This window comes from Meriones unguiculatus, chromosome 19 (genome assembly GCF_030254825.1).
Source record: "Meriones unguiculatus strain TT.TT164.6M chromosome 19, Bangor_MerUng_6.1, whole genome shotgun sequence".
NCBI lineage: Eukaryota > Metazoa > Chordata > Mammalia > Rodentia > Muridae > Meriones > Meriones unguiculatus.
Genome location: NC_083366.1, coordinates 33,301,257 through 33,325,478, shown reverse-complemented (window position 1 = coordinate 33,325,478; position 24,222 = coordinate 33,301,257). Strand labels below are relative to the sequence as shown.

Here is a 24,222-nt window from a genome sequence, read left to right as displayed (position 1 = left end):
TCAAGTCCCCTGGAAGAGGCACCAATAGATACTCCTGCTCACTGAGCTGTATCTCCAGCTCTGAAAACTCTAGTTTTAAAGTATTGATTCTCTTTCACTTTAAGACTTGAAAAACAAAACAAAACCAAAAAAAAAACTCCAGGCAAAATCCCAGTAGAATATTCATTTAATCTAAGTTAAAGTAACACTATCACTAATTAATGGTTATTTTGCTTTAAAGATTAGAGCAGAAGGGAGCAATAAACGTTAGGAACCAACATTTTTAGACAAGCATGTCAATTACTCCTAATAGTGAAAAACGTTGGGGGGTAGGAAAAACTGCGAAATGATTACATGATTCTAGCCAGGGGTTGGGTATTTAAGCTCAGTTGGTGGAGGCATACCTCCCATGTAGTCAGCACTGGCTTCCACGCCCAACAATGCATGAACGGAGCTTGGACGTGGTGATGCATGCCTGTAATCCCAGCACTAGGCAAGATGAAGGCAAAAAGCTTCAGAAGTTTAAGGTCATCTCTGGCTAGGTGGCGTGTTATATCAGCCTGGGACATGAGATGCGTCTAAAACAGAGGTGATTACCGCTGAAAGCATCACATGAAACAAAATGGACGCATAAAATTGATGTATCAACCTGGGATGGCCTCAGTTTTCAAAAACAGTTCAAGAAAACAGACGTGTAAACAAACATCAAACTTTGTTTCTCATGCTTGAAAACATTTTATGGCTCATAGCTACCGTAGGTTGTCCAAACAGAACAAGATAATCATTTTTAATAGACCACAAGGGCACTGTCGGTCTACAGTAGAGATAATGAGGGAGATCTCAGATGCCAAATCAAGCATTAATAAGGCTCATAGGTCAGGACAGGTAGTGGTGACGCATGCCATTATTCCCAGCACCCGGGAGGCAGAGAAAGGGCCGGGCAGATTCTCTGTGAATTCGAGACCAGCCTGGTCTACACAGCAAATTCCAGGACAGCCAGGGCTACACAGTGAAACCCTGTTTCAAAAAAAAAAAAAAAAAAAAAAAAAACCAAGAAGTTCATAGATCAAGTAAATACTAAGTAAGCATTAGTGTTAACCCGTGTCTACATACTTTCACTCTCATCTCTTTCCACATCGGCATCCTTGGCCCAGCACAGTAGGCTGCTTTATTCGTGATTATCAACACTGCAACTGATGGGAAATGTTTGCCTTCCACTTTCAGGGTTTATGCAGCATGATGACAATGATGTGAAATGCATTATCATAGGCTTGTCTTTGAGGCTCTTGAGCCTCTTTTCCTATATGCATGCAATAACAATTAATGAACACACAGGCCATGAATTTGACAGAGAGCAAGGAAAGGGAGGCATAAGAAGACTTTGGCGGGAAGAAAGGGAGAAATACTATAATTTCTGTAAAAGCAGAAACAAAGAAACAAACAAACAAAAACAAACTTATATTGTCTGGGCTGCTTTGATGGCTTCCCTGATGCCCACTGAGGCCAAAAGAAGGCATTAGATCCCCTAGAACTGGAGTTAGAAACACAACACAAACCACCCAAAATTTAATGTTTTCTAATTGCTACGGTTATCTTGTCCTTACTTTCCTTGTGTTTAATGCACTAGTGACTGTGGTCTCTTTAAGGTAGCCATTCTCAACTTGTGGGTCTTGACCCCCACAGGGGTCAGATATTTAAATAATGATTTATAATAGTAGCAACATTATAGTTACTAAGTAGGAACAAAATAACTATGGTTTGGGTCACCACAACATGAGGAACTGCATTAAAGGGTCACAGTGTTAGAAAGGTTGAGAACCATTGCTTTAAGGGCTCCAATCTGCATGTCAGCATCATGTTCACTACACATGGAGTGTTAAAGTCTATCTTTACAGTGGACAGATGAATTAATAGGTGGCCAAATGCTACATAGATAAAAATAACTCTTCATGCTGAATTCAAACATGGTACACTTGCCTATCCAATGCATTGAGAAAACTCAGTATCTACTTCATGCTAGATCGTTTTATGTCAGCTTGACACACGCCAATGTCACCTGAGAGGAGGAAACCTCAATTAAGAAAATGTCTCTTGCCTCCGGGGCTGGAAAGATGGCTCAGTGGTTAAGAGCACTGTCTGCTATTCCAAAGGACTCAGGATCAATTCCCAGCACCCACATGGCAGCTCACAACTGTCACCATTTCCAAGGAATCTGACACCTTCATGCTGATGCACATAAAATAATAAAATTAAATAAATTATTAAAAAAAGAAAAAAAGAAAATGCCTCAATAAGACTGGGCTGTAGACAAGCCTTTAGGGCATTTCCTTATAATTAGTGATTGATGGGGGAGGTCCCAGCCCATTGTGGGTGGTACCACGCCTGGGCTGATGGTCCTGAGTCTATGAGAAAGCAGACTGAGGAAGCCATGATGATCAAGTTGGTGAGCAGCACCCCTCCATGGCCTCTGCATCAACTCCTGCCTCCAGGTTCCTGCCTTGTTTACATTCCTGTCCTGTTTTGAGTTCCTGCCCTGACTTCCCATAATGAGTAGAATAAACCTTTTCTCCCCAAATTTGCTTTTGGTCATGGTGTTTCATCCCAGTAATGATAACCCTAATGAAGACACAGTTATTCATTTAACAACATGTACACTATACCCACTGTACACTAGACTAGTGCAGGCCTGGAAATACATCAGTAAATCAAAGCTGTATTTCATGGTGCTTATAGCCTGGTGGCTTCAAGATAAACAATAAAACGTGGGAAAAAATGTCTAAGTTGGAAAGGGCAGTGATGGGTATTTTCTGAAGGCTGTTTAGGAAGCCTTCGGATATGTTACATTATCAGCACTCTGGTAAAGATCTTCGGACACTGTGAAATGATGTAATCCAGTGGGAATGGCAAGTGCCAACGTCCACAGAGGGCATGGTCGAGATATCTTAGTTAACAGTGAGGAGACCCCCTGGGCTCAAAAGGATATGCAAGAAAAAAAAATATTTGGTTTGTAAAAATTAATAGGAAAAGCCATCACACAGTTCATTAATTACATATGTTTAATTATTCCCCCTAAATCCTCTTAAATGTTATACTGCACTGCAATTAAACATTTGAAAAGAAATTTCCAGCATGTTGGAGCCAACGGACTGAGTTTAAATGCATCTATGGAGGCCAGTGGCTTTAAAGCGTTTTAGAAGTACAAACAAGCCACTTGATCCCAACAGCCAAATAAGAGGGTCTGAAAAAGTCATTCAGTCCTGTGATGGAATGGGGGAGCTCCCCAAGGGATGTCAGGAGCTCTGAGCCCAAATCAAATCCTGGACACCAAGGCCCTCATCATTTCTCTAATTACTCACTGCATTAACATGCCCTTCACCGGAGATACAGCACGAATAAGCCATGAATGGCCATGGCATGGCTCATTTCTGGGACACACAGGCAGATGGTGCCAAAATGCTAAGAATTCATCCCGGGAAGAAGTATTTCATACTTACATATGGGTCCTAAACTGTACCTGTGGGGTGAATTCCAATGGTTCTGGAGAGTGGAAGCAAAATCAGAGCCTCTGGGACCGGCAGCCGCTGGGTCTTAGAGGCCATGCAGAGTGAAGAGACCTACTTTTTGGCGTGCACCAGGAAGCAGCCAATGTCTGACTGCTAAAAAAAAAGGCCCAGTGTCTGGTCAGCACAGGCCTCCTTCTGTCCATTTGCTACAGTTCAGTGACCTTCCACGGGCAGGAAGACCTGCCTAGGGCAGGAAGGGATAAAATAAAATATTTTAGATTCCTTTTCAAATAATCTCTCCTTCTAACCATCGCTAGTTTTAAAGTGCAAAGACAGAATCAGGTAGGGGAACCCATCTTGAAAGAAACGTTGAAGAAGGGAAGTGGGGGATTAGGGAGTGTTTGGAGAGAGAGGAAGGATACGTTAAGTCACTCTCACTTCACAGTCCCCAGTGCAGCATGGTCATGCCAGTGAAATGGTAACAACTCTTACTACCAAACTGAGTGGGGCTCTTTGTTTTTAGCGGTAAAGAACCTAACTGTTGTCTCATTCTTTACTCATAGATGAAACTCCGTAGTAACTGCACTGCACTTGCCTGTCAGGTGGGAGGTCCTGGGTTCAATTCCTACAACACACACACACACACACACACACACACACACGCACACACATACTACATGAACACTGAAACACTCAATTATGTAGTAGACAGATTTTGCTACAATAGCTTTGACATCAGAGCTCAGAGCACAAGATTGCCGGGAGCAAATCTCTTACTTCTTCAGGCCTTGAGGTCTGATAACGCACATGGTTCTTGATGCTTCCCTAAGTTTAGAGACTCAGTAAGGGCAGGAGGTTCTTAGATTCATAAGCCCAGGAATGACCCAAGGGCTGGGTAGGAATACTGAGTTCCAAGTCTCTTCTATCTGGTTTAGGGTGAAACTCAGAAGCAAGTGGTGGATCTGAGGGAATCTAGTCACCAGTGAACTAGCAAGCATCATTTGTGACCAGGACACCCAGAGAGGACCGTTCACCAAAATGAGGACAATATATCCAGGTGCAGGCTAGCCTGAGGATCCTGTCTCAGACAAACCCTGAGAAAACAGTGGAATCAAAATCCACAGAGCCTTTGTATCATTAGCCTTAGCCAAGAAAGGCTTTTGTCCAGACCTGAGCTTGGGGAGCACTACTCTAAGTCTCCTGCTGGGGAAGAGGTGTGCTGGGTAGAAAACAAATCTAGCACCCTGGGCAGGTCAGCTGACAGCTCTTTAGAGTGATGCTGCCTTGAGAAGGAGCCAGCACTAATTACCACCTGGCACAACCTGCCGACCTCCCCCTACAGCACCGCAGCCGAGCGTGAGTTGTCGGCTGCAGTGCAGACTGCAGCTATTCTAGCCATGAACCTCACCAAAACCGAACAGACAGAAAGAGGAGGCGCACAGCCACTCCCACAGAGCACACTCAGATGTCAAATAGAACAGAAAGCCAGGTGCTACGGCCAGCACTGCATGCGCCACAAGTCCAAGGACTAATGACTGGAGGGCAGGGAAGGGTATAAAAAAGCCATAATCTGTAAAAACTTTTTCAAAGTCTAAGATGGAAAGAAAAGAGGTTAAATCTGTGCACGTTTGTACAGATTCTGGAAAGGAAAAGAATTGTCTATCTATACTGTGTGTGTGTACACACATACACACACATATACACACTGTATGTAAGCATTCATTTGTATTCTTACATGTGTTTTCAGGATTAGTCATGAAAAAACCCAAAAGGGACCAAAACTCCTAAATGTGGAGGCCCAAAGCTGGAAATGTTAATCCAAACGTGGCTCACCACGTAAACCAGACACACAGAGCCCAGATTTTCCACAGGGAAGACATTAGTAACGCTTGCAGGACCCTAGAAGGGGCGCCAAGGAAGGGGCGCCAAGGAAAGGGCGCCAGTGCAAGTCAGACTAATCTTAGCACTTGATGACACCTGGATTTTTAATCCTAGATTTCAGGAGGCAAAGGCAGGTAGAGATATGAGTTTGGAGCCAGCTTGGTCTACAAGATGAGCCTCTGCCTCAGAAAAAAAGTTATTTGGATCTTTCATTTCTCGAGTTCTAAGTTTCTGGACTTTTCAGAGATCCCTGATGAAAAATGCACATAGAATGTACAAGTGGTGATGACATCCAGTCCTTTCTTGGGGCACAGACGTTGTCACTGGGTTCCAGTGACAGGCTGCAAGAAGTTCTTATCACTATCTCATCTACCTCAAAATCAAACGCTCATTCACACTCTGTGGTCCACAGAAGAAGGGAGGAAAATGAAGGACATTTAGCTATTTGAAGTGCACTAATAGGATCTGAGATAGGTCTCTCCAGAAGACAGAAAATGGGCTGAGGTGAATTGTTAAGAAAATGAGGATAGGAAGAAACTTAGGAAGGAGAGAGAAGGAAAGGAAAGAAAGGAGGAGGGAGGGGGAATGAAAGGAAGGGAATGGTTTTAGGGATCACTTGGGTGCTAGTTCTCACCATGCAAATGTGAAGACATGAGGAGCTCAGTCTCCAGAGCCCATGTGACAAGGGCCAGTGTTGTGACGCATGTTTGCAGTCTCAACACTGAGGGGATAGGCAGACCCCTAGGGCTTGCAGACCAACCAGCCTAGCCTTGCTGGTGGATGGCACCTATGGAGTGATATCCAAGTTTGACTTTGATGTCTGAGCTCCATACACATGCACACATGGGCATGAATCATATGAACATACCTATACACATACACACATATACACAAAGGGAAAGAAAAGAAGCAAAAGGAGAGAAAGGGAACCAAAATAACTGCGTATTGATTGTTGGAGAGCTATTTCATCAGAACTGAAACATGCCTCCATGGGAGGAAGAGGAAGGTGTATACCCAAGAACTAAACAAAGGCGGGCACCGTGGCGCATGCCTATAGTCTAAGAACTCGGGGAGGCACAGGCACAGATCTCTGTGCGTTCCAGGACAGCCTGGTCTACAAAGTGAGTCCAGGACAGCCAAGGCTACACAGAGAAACCTTGTTTCAAAGAACAATCAAAAACAGAACAAAAAAGAACTAAATGAACTTTACAAAGAATCAGGAAGCCAGTAAAAGCTACAGAGTTAAACACAGTTCCTCCCAAGGTTTATAAAGCTTTACGCAGTTGCTGGGGAGTGACTATCTGGCTGAAGGCTGTACAAGAAGATCCAGAGATGCAGTTTAAGTTGTCAACCACGTTTGCAGTGATACAGATCCTTTTCAGTCACCCGTGTTCCTGTAATTAGCCTTCCGTCTTCGCTCCTTCAGCAGCCCTAATAAACTCACGGGGCCCCTAGCTAGACCTGCTGACTCATTTTCTTTGGTCTGCTGTCAGTACCCTACCTAGGGTAAGACTGGTTTGTCATGTATCTTGAGGGAAACTCAACATTGCTGTAACCCTGAACATGTTTGAATAAAAACAGCAAGACTAAGCCATACTCTGATAAGGACTGCTGTCTGAAAAGCAAAAATGATTTAAAGAATTGTATCAGAGAAAAAATATGGAGGTCCCATAACTTTAGACTCTTATCAAAACTGTAAACTCATTTGAAATATTTATTGTGTGTGGGGGGAGGTGAGCCTCTTTTTTACTATTCTAAAGGTATTATGAATGTGCGGGCTTAATAATGCCAGTATTTTTTAAAGGCTCACAGGATACAACGCTGAGGTTATAAAAAAATCTTCAGTGTATAAGGTTGATTTTTAAAAAAACATTTAGTTTCCATATGTAATGTCTAGAGTGAGACAAATCACATTAAAATAAAATGAGAAAAGCAGAGTGGGGATGGCTAAGAGACAAGAGGAGCAGCAAACGCCTCATGGTACCCAAGTTCTTTCCCCAGCACTGCGCACGAAGGCTCTCCTGCTCCAACAGCAAAACCTCATCTAGCAGGCATATTGGGCTTTCTCTGACATGCCCAATAACTATAAGCAAATATACATTCAAAATGTGAGCTGCAAGGCTGAGTGTGCTTTTCTAGAAATTGCCTGAACTGAGTCTAATGGTATACTTTTATTTCAGTGACTGAGAATCGCACTAGCTAGTTTATGTGAATATCCCGTTATCTAGTAATACTGAATGCAGAGTTCATCCAAGGGTCTTTTTTGTAATGTTAATTTTTAATCTCAGGGTTCTTTCGGTGTTCTGATTATTTCAAGGTTTTTAAGGACCCCAATTCAGTCGTTAACTGGATATGAAAATTCCTTATAAATGATGATAATTATATTTTACAACATCATCCTGGAAACAAACACACCACACGTTACAAGCAAAATAGAGCTGAGGGACAAGTCCAAAAACAGTTTCCTAAGCTAAGGCTAAGCCTAAACTTTACCATCTACCCAGCAATGACATCTCCTCACAATCTTTTATTCTGCCATCTTCCTCTGGGCCACAGCTGCTTATATAGTGACTCTGTTATATACTAGTCTACTGCATTTTTCCTGACCTGCCATTTACCAGCCAGGTCTAGGGTCATTTTCTTGGAAAACTCAGGGGCATGGTACAACTGATTACTCTTTTATCTTAGAGTAGGGTATCAAACTTTCTAGCAATATACACAACTGTTCCTAAAATTCACCTGAAACCCTCTACTTGTGATTTTTGGCAGAGACTACCTCTAGTGCCTTTCCTCTTCTAGCACTGTGACAATTGTTAGTGATTGCTCAGAACTGTCTGATACTGGGTCATGGCTCCTTTGGTAAGGAATCTCAGTCCTCTGGGATTAGAGAATATTCCTACTTGGGAGATGTTGCCACTCCAAGAGCCTCTGGTGCCTTTTGAGAGTCCGTCAATGATCTAATTCCAATCTCAGCTGCATAGGCATTCCCCCTTCTTTCTCCATTGATCCCACTGAAGCAGAAGAAGGCCCAAGAGGACAGGCCTTATTGAAATCATGGTTGTATTCTGTTTTGTTCTGTTTTCTTTTCTTTTATTTCTGAGTGACTCAAGTTCACACAGACAAAGACCAAGACAAAAGTGGAGGAGGAAGTAGCTGCTTTGCTTTCTCAGAAGGCTGTCAATTCCAAGGGATATGGCTACCATCCTGGGACTCCACAGCAGCACTTCCAGAGATGAAGAAGACATAGCTGTATCTGTCACTTTCTAATTTAATTGTATGTACTTTTCCATCTTCTCTGTGTGCAATTTATGACCTTAACTTTATCAAAAATAACACTGGGACTTAAAGTCCTCCCTCCTTTGCCCTTGCTTTCTTAGGAAGTTTAGACTGCTCTGAGTGCCCTTCTTGAGCACCCTTTAGCCCTCTTGCAGTGCATTCTCTCAGCTTTCTTGGGAGCCAGGAAGCCCACCAGAAAGCTTGGACTTTAAGCTGTGATGCTGTAGTAGTGTGCACAGTGCTCTCGAGGATGGATCTCAGGAGAAGCCTCACCTCAGCTTCTCTCCATGTGAAACACTTAAAGCACAACTAGGAATCAACAGCAGAGATGGGGAGTGGAATCTGAGACCGAGAGTAGGGTTTAACGTTCCAAGAGTTCTGCCTTCCCCGCACATTATTTCAGATTTAAGTTTAATGTAATCAATAGTGCACATTCTCATAGAAGCCAAGGGCAGATGCATGTTTCCCAGTTCACGATTTAGTTAAGAGTGAACAGGTGTTGTGTTATACATGGTGGCCAATGTTTACCTGTGTTTTCCTAAAAGGCTCTTAGGTATGTGATGAAGGGTCCTATTTATTTTCAGTGGGATTCAGTTGGTAATAAATGTGCAGAGAAAATTGCAAACCCGAGGTAGCCTGAAGAGAAATGCAGGACAACAAAATGCAGCCTAAGGGCCAAACCTTTACTTTTGCACGGAGTAGCCACTGACAACAACACAAGGAAGGCAGAGTCTACATTCACTAGCCAGTCTAGTACTCTCTTCAGATGGCCTCACGATAGTTACAACTAAAACTTCTGCTGCTGCTTACTTGCCAGGAGGAACCTCAATTTTGAGGTGATTAGAATGTCAGCGGCAAACTACTCTTTCCTGCCACCAGCAAATGGGCTCTAACAGTCAGAGCATCCTGTGACCCAGCTACCGTCTCCCCACACTCAAATTTGACCACTACTGGCCAACAAGGCCTACAATGGGGGGGGCTGGGCATGCCTTAATTACTAACAGGAGACACACATACATTGGTGGGTGATCTGTTAGGCTTTTCACTGTAAGACAGGGATGACTGAAGAAAGGGGAAACCCTAGTGGAGGTGAAGAACTTTGGCTGCTCTCCTGCTGAGCTTTATGCTCCATTTAATGCCATCTTGCTTATCCTTCTTCTGTGCTGGACAACATACTATCATTGTGTTGGTTTAGAAAACCATCTGCAACGTTCCACATGGGACTGTCCATACTGGCAACTTGTAAATAAAAGCATATTAAAAATAGGTATTAACAAGAGAATGACTTGTGTATGGATGGAGAATTAATCAATATTAAGCCATTCTCTATCAAGTTCAGGGGCTTTCTAGACTTCACTGTTCTTGTGGAAAGGACTCGAAAATTAGGGCACACACACAAACTAGCTTCTGCAAGTAATGGTTATTTCTACTGCTCAGAACACGAACTCTCCTACCCCCTACACATCACACAAATCATCACTTAGAAACAAAATCCTGTCCCTACTGGTCTATTTCATTCGTCTCTGCCCACTATACCTAATACTGAATACCATCTTTGCACTTGTTCACTGTAGCTCAGCATCGTTTTAGTAAAAGTGGCCATGGTGGGTGTGTTGAGATTTACGCTGAATGATGTCTGGGAACTCAGAGGTGGCAGCATTGATACAAGTTCCACACAGCTTACCTGGCCCACTGCCCAGGAAGTGTGTGATCCCAGAGAGACTGACTGGAGAATACATCTAAGAGGGTAATGACCTTGGAAACATCACCCAAAAAGGCAGAGGCAACACAGGGTGCTTAGAAACTGCCACTGATATGGCAGTTCTTAGAGGGGAACTCCCACTGTGAGGCCTATTGCCAAAATAGTTTAAAGCAGACGTTTAAGAAAACAACAACAACAACAACAAAAAAAACCCAAAAAAACTTGCTTCAAAATAGTCATATCATCACAACAGCAAAAAATTAGAAACAACACTAATGTTTATCTCAACCAAATGCATTAAGACAAAGTGTTTAGAGCCATACGAAGAAATATTCATCGGTCATATGGAGGAATAAAGCACTGATCCAGGCCAGGGCATGCATAAGCCTTGAAAACTTTATTCTAAAACAAACAAACAAACAAACAAACAAACCAGACAGAGGCCACATATTACCTAAATCATTTTAAATAAAATACCCAGAATAAAGTCCATAGAAACAGAAGTTGTCAACCCAACCAGGGGCTGGGGAGAGTGGGCCGAAGCATCTGGTAAATGCACGCACCCTAACGTTGCGGGAGTAAACAGCGCTGATGGGCGCACAATGCTCGAATGCACTGAGCTCTTTACTACGGGCAAGGCAGTGGGCACTGTGCTCCGTTCTACTCCAGTCTGCACCTTCTTAACTGAGCTTCTTAGTCCAATGTGAAGGTCACAAAATATTGGCGACAGCAAAACATTTTGAAAGATGACATCACCAAGAATGAATTCAAACTAAAACCCACGATGAATCTAAGGTGCGTCTACCAGTGGTCACCAATGCCCCGTTATGCAGCTTCACTGCAGCCTTGGTTCTGAGCAGACAACACTTGGCACAGCACACGGCCATACCACACCACACAATGCGCGTTCCACCCAAAGCACCTCGGCTCAGATGAGTGAGGACCGCAAGTTATGAACTAGTGTTTTTATCCTACATACAAAATTTTCTTCATATAGAAACAGGATGGCTTATTTATAAATGACAAGGCATTCAGAATATTTTCCTACCACTAGCTTTCAGCAAACGGATCTATCCTTGTAATACTGTATTGGAGTGTGTAATTAAAAGAAAATCCTGTTTGAATTGCATAAAAAATGTTAGTAAATAAATTTGGCTTGGGATTGGGGCAGACTTTCTAGCAATTTCTGAGTTGGTCCTGAACAAAACTTCTTTCATTCTGTAATGGCAAAAGTTATGCAAGGTGAAATTCTCATGATTGATTATTACAAATTCAAAATATCAAATGTTGAAGATTTCTACAACCTGCAAGTTTCAAATATGCAGCCAAGATAAGTGTATTATGGGAAAAAAACAAAACATCCATCTCATCAGTGTGCAAATTTACTTCCTTCTCTAATAAATGATAAAATTACATATTTTACCAACAAATTGTCTTCAAATAAATTTCTTTATGATTTATTATCAGTATATATTGATTTATATAATTATTTCACATACCTATATACCTGGGGTCCTGAATATTCTTTGGTCAAAAAGGGGTAGAGAGTGAAGTTTAAGCCTCTCCCATCCTAGCACAGAGAAAACAGCAGCTACCTCACCCTGCCTCAGGCTGCCCCTGTCTGCCTCCTCCTCCCCCTCTCCCAGCAGTCACACTGCTTGTGCCTCAAGCAGAAGGGATAAACCTAATGAGCCCAAATGTCAGCACAATATAAATTACGGCAAGGGGGAAAAAGCAACAACTTGATGCATGGCTGAGGATCTGAAAGAGGAATGTCCACCATTGTTTGTGATTATGGATCACATCACAATCTAATAGCAATTTTTATTTAATCAATAATTTCCATGCTGGACAGACAGCCCTGTTACAGAGAATCGACAAACAGGTACTGATAGCGACAAGCCTCGTTATTAATCTTTCCTCTGCAGGCTTATCAGCCAAACTACTGTAAAAGGCACCACCAAGATGGATATTACAAACCACCTTTTTCCTACCCCCACCTTCGTTTCTTTCTTCCTCTCTTAGGCCACTCCATGTAATGTAGACTCCACATTTATTTGCGTAACCTGGGGCTTGAGTGGCATAAAAAGGCAGTTTCACATAAGCAATTTCACAATCTGTAGGACCTAGACCATTGCTTAGGGTTAGCCATTATAGGCTAATAAATCATACTTTCTCTTTGAGTTGTCAATCGCCAACAAAACCTTTGTACAAGCACTGGCGTCTGTAATTCCGTAAAGGCTTTTCATCTTGAAGTAAGATGCTCTGCACTGATAAGAGAATAATCCCCTCCTGATCAAGAAAAATAAAATCAAATCTGCATTTTACCAATTAAAGCTGCTGCCAGAAGCCAAATGGCTCAGCACCGAGACTCCACTGAAGTTTATCTCTGCTGAACACAAGGAGGAGGACCATTAGGCTGTGCGTCCTTTGTGCCTTGACTGCTTTATCTTGCTGTGGAAGCTGCACTGAGGAAGGTGCGAGCACATTGAACACCTCTAGGAAAAGCCACCAGGAAGACCTGTTTCTCACAGCCCAGGACCATGTCCCTGTGTATTATGTCCTGCTCTCTGGAAAATGGGAGCAACACATCCTATCAAACAAAAACCAAGATGGGGTGGAGGGAGATGATAAGTATCCTTAAAGGACACCAACAGAATCTCGTGCAGTAACACTGGACAGTCTCCGAATTCAAGGTTATAAGCTCAAACTGTGAAATAAGGTGCACCAAGAAGAGAAACAATGAAAAATGAAATGTATAAATCATCCCTATAGACCGCCCCACTGGCACTGACCATCACTATAGTAGGCGGCTGCTGAAAGTTTGTCAACAATCATCCAACCCTGCAATCCCTGATAAACTTTAAACAACAACAACAACAAAACAACAACAACAACAAAAACCAGACTCTCAAGATCCGTAAGTAATAAGCACAGACCAACGATAAGGACTCAGTCCACGTGCAAAGCCGACTCTGAGGTGACTCTTTTGTGACTGTCATTTACAGCAACCATATTAGTTGCTTGGAACTGTGACATACCTCTGAACTGTCTCCCACGCTTTCGCAAGGAGTCTTCAATAATCCCCACGGTCGGCCTGCCCTCTGACTCTGTCCTACCACAACCTCCCCCCCCCCTTCCGTGCAGGGATAACTACAGCCTCCAGGGCTCTGCACAGCTAAGCTCAACTCAAGACTTTCTAAAGATCTCCAAGACTTTCTAAAGATCTCCACGGTGACAATAACGCCCCCTCATCCAAAACGTTAGTCTCCTTACTCCATGTGGAACTGAAGAGAAGACTCTTCCCTAGCCCATCAATCCCATCTCCTTGTTCCTTGTTTGTACTTGCTACTACTCTTCTTGAAGATCGATGCTTGATGCTCTTTGCCCAAGACACATAAGACAAACCATTCTGCAGTTTTATTCCTAAACCAAGAAAATATCAAAGAACACAGCCTACTAGAGCGTTAGGTATGTCTATGGATGAATTTCTACTCCACGACTCACTCCTCCCTGCTGACTCAACATAGAAGACTAAGCTCCTTACTATATCAGTCTTTACCTGCCTGAGTCTACTTCTTCATTCAAGACAGTGTTCACATCCAATCTCTGTAAGACCTTCCATTTCCTCCTCAGCACCTTTTCCTTGTTTTCCCCAACACCTTGATGACATATAGACAGTATTTCAAGACAACCTGTCCCCGAGGCTCCTTACCCCAAAACACAGACACCAAGAATAGTATGTCAGTCCCAGTTCTCCAGGTCTGATACCACGTAGTGTTTTTTGTTCCAGAGACCTTGTTTTCTATTTGTGTAGTGGTCACCAGGTGATGGACCCATGCTTGCAGGTAGGATCAGCAGCTACACAAGAAGCACTGACTCACTGGACTACTTACTATTTCTGTTTAATGAAACACAAGCGAAAGATTTCCTTGGCCTTATCTTGCCCTTATCATTCAGTTTGCTTGAGTTTATTAACTCTATTTCCAATAGATTATTTTTTATTTTTGGTCTGAATAAAACCTACTACCCACAGACCTTGAATATTCTCACCTTATCCTAATCTCCCAAAGAAAGCCAAACTTGAAAACAAAGACAGTAGGTTGAATACTATCACCACTTTAAGGATGAGAAATGGGAATTGAAGCTTTAGGTAATGGAATAAATCTGTTTTGGGCATACTTAATATCATTTCCACCTCATTATCTATCTGCAGTTCTCAGAACTTACCACTGGTGGGTAGGCAAAGTAAGGGTGGAACAGGCTGGTTTATGTTTAAAGCCTTAGCCTATATTTAGTCTTTTGAGGATAAAGCTCTTATACATTTTCTTGCTAACATTAATTGTTGTAGACAAAAATAATTCCTCCATGGCAGCATTTGGCTAACCTCAGAAAAACACAAATGTCCCTGAATCTTCAAAGTCTTTACATTAGAAATGGCTTCCTGCTTCTGGACCTGGTTTATGTCAAAGCAGGCACATGATCTCCAACCTCACTTGCTGTGATTTCAGAGGCTGGAGTTTGAGCAAGTTTCTTAGGACTGCAGGAAAAAGAAAAATGTCGGAGTTTTTCACTGAAAAGAGAGGCTTGGCTGGCAGTGGGTCTTGCCAAGAACTACTCAGTGACAATCTTAGCAAGTAGAATTTCCAAGAAGCTCTGTCAATAGGCAGCTTTACCTTGCTCCCCACCCACGAATAGATTTCTTTTTTCTTCCTTATCTTTTGCCAGAAAAAATTTAAAAATAGTTCACGAACTCTTTTTTTTTTTTTTTTAATATCAGACTACTCCAAAGCAGGACGGTTCTTTCTTTAATCAACACTGGAAGCAGAACAGTTTTGGGGACACACAGAAGCCACTTTGCTTTCCAGGGAACAGCTGATAATATGTGCAGACAATTCTGGGTCTCCCTGTTAGGGATGAGAAGTTACAGGCACTCGGTGGGAAGAATCCTTTTTTTAACGTCTTACAGCATGTCTATAACAGAGAATGATCCATTCCAGAGCTGAGAACAAGGCACTTTGATTTAGTGGTACCCTAAGGAGAGTCTTTAAGAGCATTCCAGGATTTAGGAACACACAAAGAACCTCTAAAGGTCAGCACTACACAAGCAAGAGGAAGGAGGGGACCGGGGCCTTATCTGGCCCCACCAAGAAGGCTTTGTGAACTGGGGGTCTGGTCATCAACTTTTAGATGTTGATTTCATGCTAATATCCCTACCAGTCTACAATCTTTAAATATCTTTACATATTTCTCTTTCATAAGGAGAATCACTAACAGTATATTGACAGCAATTTTTATAAGTGGAGCTAAAAGTTGTATGTTTTCTCATCTACATCTTCCAATTGGGTTGACCAGTCTTTAAGAGTCTAAGGAGCTTTCTTTTTTTAATATGCTCATGCCAGTGCTGAGACTGAGTAGAACACAGTACTCTCTAGCCCATATAGCATTTGACTGGCTCCTGTCAAATGAACTTCCCAGTACAGCAACAATGAATATAAAATAAACCTTTGAACAAACACAGAAGTCCCAAAGACTAACAGAATCATCGCACCATCCTCCCCAACCTAGCCTTCAATAGACAAACACGAGTTGAAATTGACTCATTTAGACTCGATGTCTCTTTCTCACTGAGCCCACTGTGTATGTGATCTCTGCTTGGCCTTGGACGGCATTTATTTTCATGACGGTTTCACAGTCTGATAAGTGAGAAAATAATGTCTGAAAGGGTCAAATAATGCCTGGAAGGGCATCTTGAGAGTCAGGGCAGAAATGAAGCTGCTACTCAGAATCTGGGCTGGAGGGGTGCTCCAACAGTGAGCCACACAGCCCTCATTCCTTGATCTTTCAGTCCAAGCTCTTAGATATGTTTTCATGAATATGCTTTCCACAGGTGAAACTTTGCAAATTCACAAAGAACATGACCCTTACGGCAAAATCACTGCAGAGCACAGCAAGATCATTGCAGAGGGGTATTGAAGTTTATGGTTTTTATTCTCTATCATTTTACATGCCATGTTTTCAAATAATTAGAGCAAGAAAATTAACTAGCAACTCTGTGTAGAAGAAGAATAAAATCAAAGTCTCTACTTCCTCATTTTAGATTGTTTTGTGCATACGAAACCAATCCCTGCATCATGTGTGAGATCATTCTCAGGTCTTAAACCCAATTTTCTATTAAGTAAAGGTGTACACTGCAGCTTCATACAGGGATAAGCACTGGACAGAAAAATAAAGCAAAGTTAGAGTTAGGTTATTTATATGAAAACAACACATTCACATCAAACATTCCTGGGTTTTTACAGATACAGTTCTGCATGCAAACCTCTGATATTAAAATAAAAGCCCCCCCTTTTTTGCTGCAAATATATAGAATTTGTTTCTAACTGGCAGCAAAAGTGATTATAAAGGAATATCAGCATGCTTTTGAAGATCAAAATTTGCAGCATATAAAAGCATTTGTAATCCAGGTAAGTGCTTAATCACTCTACAAAAAAAAAAAAAAAAAAGATACCGTGCTTAAAAGATCCAAACAGAGGATTACATTTACTTAAATGGCACCCAGTTGGAGCCAGATGTTATGAATCCATATCAAGATCTCTGAAGTTCAATATTAAGACAGTATCCCTATGGAAAGAGGACATTCCTGGGCTCTGGAGGAGTCCAGTTGATCCCCAGTATCATCTATCTGAGGAGAGCTGCAGGCAATAACCTTAGAATAACCAGCCAGTCAGAGACCATACCCACTAATCTAAGGAGGGCTCCTGTGGGAACACCCAGCTTCCTGCCCAGGGCTCTTCCTGAACGACATCCCCGAACTGCATAGGGCACCAGATACTACCCAGCCAACACTAGAGACAACCAGATGACTAAAGGCCACAGTAAAAACACAACTGATAAAAGCCAAAACAATATGGCATGTCTAGAACCAAGTTATCCCATGGCAGGCAGCCCTGGATACCCCAACACAACTAAAACACAAGAAAATTACCTTGAGTCTATGCTTATGAAGATGTTAATGGAGGAAGCGAGTAAATGTAGGAAGAAATGTAGGAAGATACAGTTAAAGAGATTGAGGTCTTTAGAGAGGAAATGAGTAAATCACTCAAAGAAATACAGGAAAATACAAACAAACATGTGAAAGAAATCAATAAAATGATGGTTCAAGATCTGCGGCTAGAAATAAACACTAAAGAAAGCACAAACAGGAAATGTTGGAGATGGAACAACTTAGGGAAGAAAACAGATTCTACAGAGGTAGGTAAGCATTACCAACAGAATACAAGAGATGAAGGAAAGAATCTCAGGTGTAGAAGATACAATGGAAGAAATCAATGCATCTAAAAAAATTCCTGACAAAAAAACATCCAAGAAATCAAGGATATCATGAAAAGATGAAACCTAAGAATAATAGGAATAGAAGAAAGAGAAGATACCCAGGTCCAAGGTTCAGCAAAATTTTTAACAAAATCATAGAAGAAAACTTCCCCAATCTAAAGAAATAGATGCTTACAAGCACACACAAGGTCCTACAGAACATCAAATAGATTACACCAGAAAAGAAAATCCTCCTAACACATAATAATCAAAACACTAAATGTACAGAACAAAGAAAAAATAATAAAAGCTGCAGGGAAAAAGGCCAAGTATCACATAATGGCAAACCCATCAGAATCACACCTGACTTTTCAGCAGAAACCATAAGCCAGAAGGGCCTGGGCAGATGTCTTGCAAACCCTAAAGGACCACAGATGCCAATGCAGACTACTATACCAGCAAAACTTTCAATCACCACAGATGAAGAAAACAAGATATTCCATGACAGGACCATATTTAAACTGTGGTACATCTACCCAGTGGAATACTATTCAGCTATGAAAAACAAGGACATCATGAAATTTGGAGGCAAATGGATGGATTTAGAAAAGATCATCCTGAGTGAGGTAATGCAGACCCAAAAAGACATGCATGGTATAAACTCACTTATGAGCAGATATTAGCCATATAACACAGTAAAACCAAACTACAATCCACAGAAGCTAAGTAACAAGGAAGACCCTAGGTCAGATGCTTAATTGTCATTCAGAAGAACAAATAGAATAAACACCAGAAGCAGTTGAAGCGAGAGAAAAAACAGGACTGGAGCCTACCATAGGTGGTCCCTGAAAGACTCCACTCAGGAAGGGATCAAAGCAGATGCTAAGACTCACAGTCAAAATTTGGGCAGAGCACAGGGAGTCTTATGGAAGAATGTGAGGTCGGGGGAGGTAAAAGGACCTGAAGGGGACAGGAGCACCACAAGATGATCAACAGAGCCAAAAAAATCTGAGCGCAGGAGGCCTGCAAAGACTGATACAACAACCAAGGACCATGCATGAAGAAGACCTAGACACCCCTGCTTAGATGTAGCCCATGGGCAGCTCAGTCTCCACGTGGGTGCCCTGGTAAGGGGAGCAGGGGCTGTCTCTGACAAAGACACTGTTGCCTGCTCCTTGATCACTTCCCCATGGTGGTAGGGGGCATTGCCAGGCCACAGAGGAAGAAGATGCAGGCAGTCCTAATGAGACTTGCTAGTCTGTGATCAGTTGGTAGGGGAGGAGGGCTCCCCCTTTCTGAGGAGCGGGGGGGGGAAGGGAGAGTTGGTGGGATGGAAGGAGATGGGGGCGGGGCTAAGATAAGGATGTAAAGTGAATAAATTAAAAAAATTAATTTTTAAAAAGGGGACTATAAAAATAGATCTCTATTTGTAGTTGTCAAGTTACCTTCATCCTGGGTCATGTTGCTTGAAATTACACTGACGAATAAAACTGTTAAGAAATATATTCACTCTCGGTAGACTGCTGGGAAAGTTCTTGTGTTATTAATTACAAAGCAGACTAGAGAGTTAATTTTTTCAAACTAAGGGCAGTGAGTGGCAGTGTCATAGTAAAGGATGGACAAGAGGGACAGTGATTGCCCTGTGTTTCTTCTTTCAGAACTCAGGATGTCTTGCAAACCCTAAAAGACCACAGATGCCAGTTTAGACTACTAAACCCAGCAAAATTTTTAATCGCCACAGATGAAGAAAATAAGATATTCCATGACAGAACCATATTTCCAAGCATAGGTACCCATGAAGTAGTGAAAACCACTCTGTGCCGCTGAAACATGCAGGCTACAGAGAATACAAGATGATCTTGAGCTGTAGGCTCAGAATTTCCAATGTCTCCACCACCAAAGTCAAAAGCAGAACTTACTTGGAGAACAAAATTAAAAGAAGGGAGCAGAGCTCAGCAAAGTCCGGAAAGCAGGCTGACCTGCTTCCCAGGACACAGCAACAGCCAGACCAAATGCTCTGAGAGCTAACACGGCCTGACTCAGAAGAACATTTACATTTAAAATGTAGATCCTTTGGAACATAAGGCACAATAGCAGAGCCTGGCTAATTTAAAGCTGAAGAGAAATATGGGCTTTCAGCTTACCCTGAAACATCAGAATATGTCTTTCAGAAATCAGGTTTGGATCTTGACAAATAGATAAGAAACACAATCAAAAGCATGTGTAACGAACTTTTTTTTTAAAAAAACTGCATGTTCTTCTTGTGCTTTTGATATTGACTGATACCAAGAGAGTGTAACAAAATCCTGGTGAACAAAAATACATGTCTATTTTCCTAGCTCTTGGTAATAAAAGCAAATGTATTGCAAATTTAATACTAGCTTGAGAGCAACTAGGCCCAGCTATAATTATCTTGGTGAGAAATTAAATTAATTACACATCACTGTGATAACAGATCCTGGCAGCAGCACACCTAGAATAACATCCATTTGGGAAAGGAAAGGGGCTTGAAATAAAAGGGAAGCAGAGGGAAAGGCGATATTCTGCCTATCTGTTCAGACAGTAATAGACGGGGTAATCTTTTCCCCTGGAACACGAGTGAGTGCACTGCACTGGAGACTACTGGGGAAAGTCAGCCAGTTCCTAATTCCCTTCTTCAACTTTGCGATTTGCTAATGTGAAACACATGTCTCTCTTTTGCACCAAGTTCAAATAGCTCTGGAATTCCAACCTTGCAGCTCAGCGACTGAAGCAGAACAAGGGGAGAACTTGTCAGGATTTAAGGGCTTTCAGCAAAGCCCTTCAATTGCAGCCAGCACCCTATTCCACGGCAGGATATCAATTATAGATAGTGACTTGCTTTAGCAGGCAGTCGGGACTGTCAGACACTAGATAGACAACCATGAAGAATCATGAATCTTTCTATTAACTGTAAGAGGGGGAAAGAATGGGTCATGGCTATAAATAAGGCAGAGCAACAGAATGGTTTAACACCTTGCCGCTTGGTTGTATGTGGCATGAAAATCCAACTAATCAGAAAATGTCTGCTCTCCAAGGAAAGTGGCAAGGACCAAAATGGTTAATGTTTCCCCCTGTCCCTAAAACCAGGCTTTGCAGCTGGTATATATTCCATCTGTCACCAAAGTAATTAGGTAGACTTGATGTACCTGTTACTTCAATCAACAAGATATAAAGCACCTATTCCGCCCTGGGCCACCACTAATGCTTCCAGCAGCACCCAGGGCAGGAAAGTATGATACACGCAATGCACAGGCAACTGAAACGCATCAATGCGTAATTTCTCCTCTTCAGATGGGATACGAACAATAAGAACCAGAGGTTTTATGTTGTAAGTTGTAACTTTTAATTTACTTTGCTTACCCTTGTAACTTAGCTTAGACTACAATTAATATCATAAAGGTACCACACTGGATTTTGACCAAATCCCTACACCAATCTCCTCTATGTGATTTAGAATTTTAAAGCTCCACTGTATGTGTATGCAGTCGTGATGCATGAAGATCTGTTCCATGAAACCGTGAACATTATGGTCATTCAACTGGCAGCTTCAGCAGCCTTCTCTTAAAACTATTCCAATCTACAAAGACATCACAGGAATCTTGGCACTGAGACTATATTAAATAACTACAATAGTCATTGCCTGGACAAAGCCTTCACAACATAAAGAGAAAAGCCAAACCCTAAACCAGCCTTCACGTAAGTTAGGTAAGTGAAAAGGTTAAGGTGCTACCATACCCCGCATCCTTACTGCAAATGTTCCTGGTGTATGCTACTCTTTGAAAATAATTCCTCATGAAAACAACAACAAAAGAATCCTCCCTTCTCCCCTCTTAGGATTTTGGGCCTTTGTGCTTTCCATTAAAGCAGTCAACATGAATAAAGTCATTAAGCCAGACTTAGTTTAAAATTAATACTTGAATAAAACCAAAGAGGAAAAAAACAATCACATCAAATTACATGTGTGGAAAAACCTGAAAATATACCTTAATTAAAAACATTTGACTTACTTTTTGGCTGTACTTGAGAAATCTGTAATTCTACTTACACAAATACAGAGAGGCATGATTTTAAAAGCAAAGGAGCGGGGAAGCGGGGAGGTCCTGCTGTAGGATGTGAAATCTGACATTCTGTAGGTCAGGTTTCTCACAATCTGGTGTGCTGAACTTAACAGTACTAGGTAACTACAGGGTACGTGGCACAGTCAGATCTAAGCTGCAAAAACAACACTCTAAAAGGTCACACAACATGTAAGTTGTTTTTTTTGTAAGTAATTTTAGTGTTTAGTTTAAAACAGAAGTCTACAATAAACACAGATTACCTACACGGCAAAGACCCTGTGGCATAGTGGATGGATACTACCATCTCTTTTGTGCACGCAAAATACTTTTATGGTTGGGGATTCCCACATCATGAAGGTGTTGCAGCATTAGGAAGGTTAAAAACCACAACACTATAGGGGTGTTTGGCCAGACTTCATATCATAGCAGAAGCATAAGAAACTGCCCCATTTGGTGAAGCCATCCTTAGTGCCTTAACAGGACCCTGTGCTTCTGTAGAGAAAACATCCCGGCCGAGGTCTTCACAATCCAGACACTCTGAATGCTGTTCTGTGTCACTTGATTTTGGTTGCATTTGTCAAGGCTCTTCTGGCCTTTGAGACTGTGCCAAGTATGAGGAAGCCTTGGCAAAGGAGCCATGCCTATTCCACATTGTCTGAACCAACACTGGAGACTGAGTAAAAGATGCCTGGCCTTGTTTGCCAAGAGAAGAAAAGGTGCCCCAATGTGACTACTGTAGGGTTTCCATCATTAAACACATTTTTTTTCCATGCAAGCTTTAAACCACAATGTTGCCTTCAGGTCAAAAATAAAGCATTGCCTTGCTACATACAATAATAGGAGGCTCCTTAAACTTTGAGTTCTACAAGAGAGAGAGAGAAAAAAAAAAGAACCCATCTGTTTCTGAATTTTTTTTAATACTGTTACTGGATCTTGGAAGGGGAATCAAACTTAGTTAAAAGGTTAATAATAATTCATGTCCAGCTTACTATTACTCAATAACCATCAAAGCCTCTAACTCAAAATAGTGTTTTCTGGCTTACAGGATCAGAGCCATTACACTCTCTATTGAAGACTTTATTGAATTTTACACTAAGCTTTAGCTGACTGAACAGGTCAAGCACTGTGGCTCAGGGTTTTCTTTATTCTCAGAAAATCATAAAGCCCTCTCCAGCTCTCAGTGCTGCCAGCTAAGAAACTTGACTCCGCGCAGGGTCAGAGAAGCCGACCTCCAGCAAAGGTCGCGGAGCTGGGAGGCTGCATCCCTGAGCACCCGTCACTTACATGCACGAGCTGATCCTGGGTGTCGAACTCTCTGGTGCAGCCTTCCCAGTGGCAGTTTGTCTCGTAGATGACTTCAGGCTCCTGCTTGCTTTCATCTTTGTCCCCTTCCTCCTTGACTAGGGTTGTTCCTTCAGGCTGTTCCTATTGGGGTGAAGGCAAGGAACAGAAAGGGAAAAAAATCAGGAAGGTACAAGAAAGCAGAAACTTGATTTATTTATCTTCCTCTGAACTCAAGTTTTCAGCAAAATAAAGGAAAACCAGTTCTACCAGTTGGGCCTTGAGGAATGAAGAAGGATAGAATTTGTATGTGTCTTTTTCTGATACCCTGAATACACCCTCTGAGATCAGTTTAATTTGTGATGCAAGACACTAGCCTAATCATAACAAAGACAAAAAACTAACCCAGGCCCTGCTGCCTAGAATATAAAATCACACTGACATATTAAAACAAACAAACAAACAAACCCAAAGCAAAAAATAAACAACAAACATGAAAGTGGGAATTATTTACCCTCCCTCCAAACTATTTTTTTTTTTGTTGGCTTTGATTGTCTACAATCTGCTAATTTATTGTTTTATCTTATAATGCAGTGAAATGGCTTTTGAATACTCTCCCCTTTTTCCCCTGATGTGACAGGCACTTTCAGACTTTCCTTTTAGGGATCATGCCTTCTTGGTTTAGCCTCTGGTCTTCAGGGAGATGCTGGTCTACCTTATAGCTGAGGCCAGCAAAAGACACCACCTGATGCACTGGACACAGACTTGTCTAGTCTATGACAGCATCACATCAAATGCAGTTCAAAGAATCTCCAGGATGCTAGGCACTATCTGGATAGACAGATTTGGTTCCTGATCCAGGGTTACATGATAAACTATTTATGGACACACTGTGATATAACTAGCAAGGTTATTCGTTGTGTAGCAAACTGTATGAAGGGTGGTTTCAGAAGTCCCTATCCCAACTTTCTTCCACCCACTAAGGAACACCCACTTCCACTCACTGAGGAACTTGGGTCTTCCTTCAGTGTGAATTGCATTGAAGCATACTGATGATAGCAAGGTTCAGATTCTATGAACCCTCACTAATCTCTGACTTAAGGGAAACAGCATTGATCAAAGTTGTCATGTCTGGATCAAGAGCATATGAAATATCAATCTGGATATAACCTACATATTGTTCCATAGAGCCAGACTTAAATGATCT

At 41.9% G+C, this 24,222-nt stretch overlaps 1 protein-coding gene across 2 annotated transcripts in view; it reads right to left on the bottom strand.

Moving 5' to 3' along the window:
* The window catches only part of Gli3 (GLI family zinc finger 3), a 271,582-nt gene that overhangs the window by 48,589 nt on the left and 198,771 nt on the right, over nt 1-24,222 (bottom strand). For both annotated transcript variants that reach the window (XM_060372711.1, XM_021640081.2), the window contains exon 10: nt 23,019-23,159. In XM_060372711.1, the coding sequence (XP_060228694.1) occupies nt 23,019-23,159 (141 nt within the window). The remainder of the gene's footprint in view (nt 1-23,018; nt 23,160-24,222) is intronic.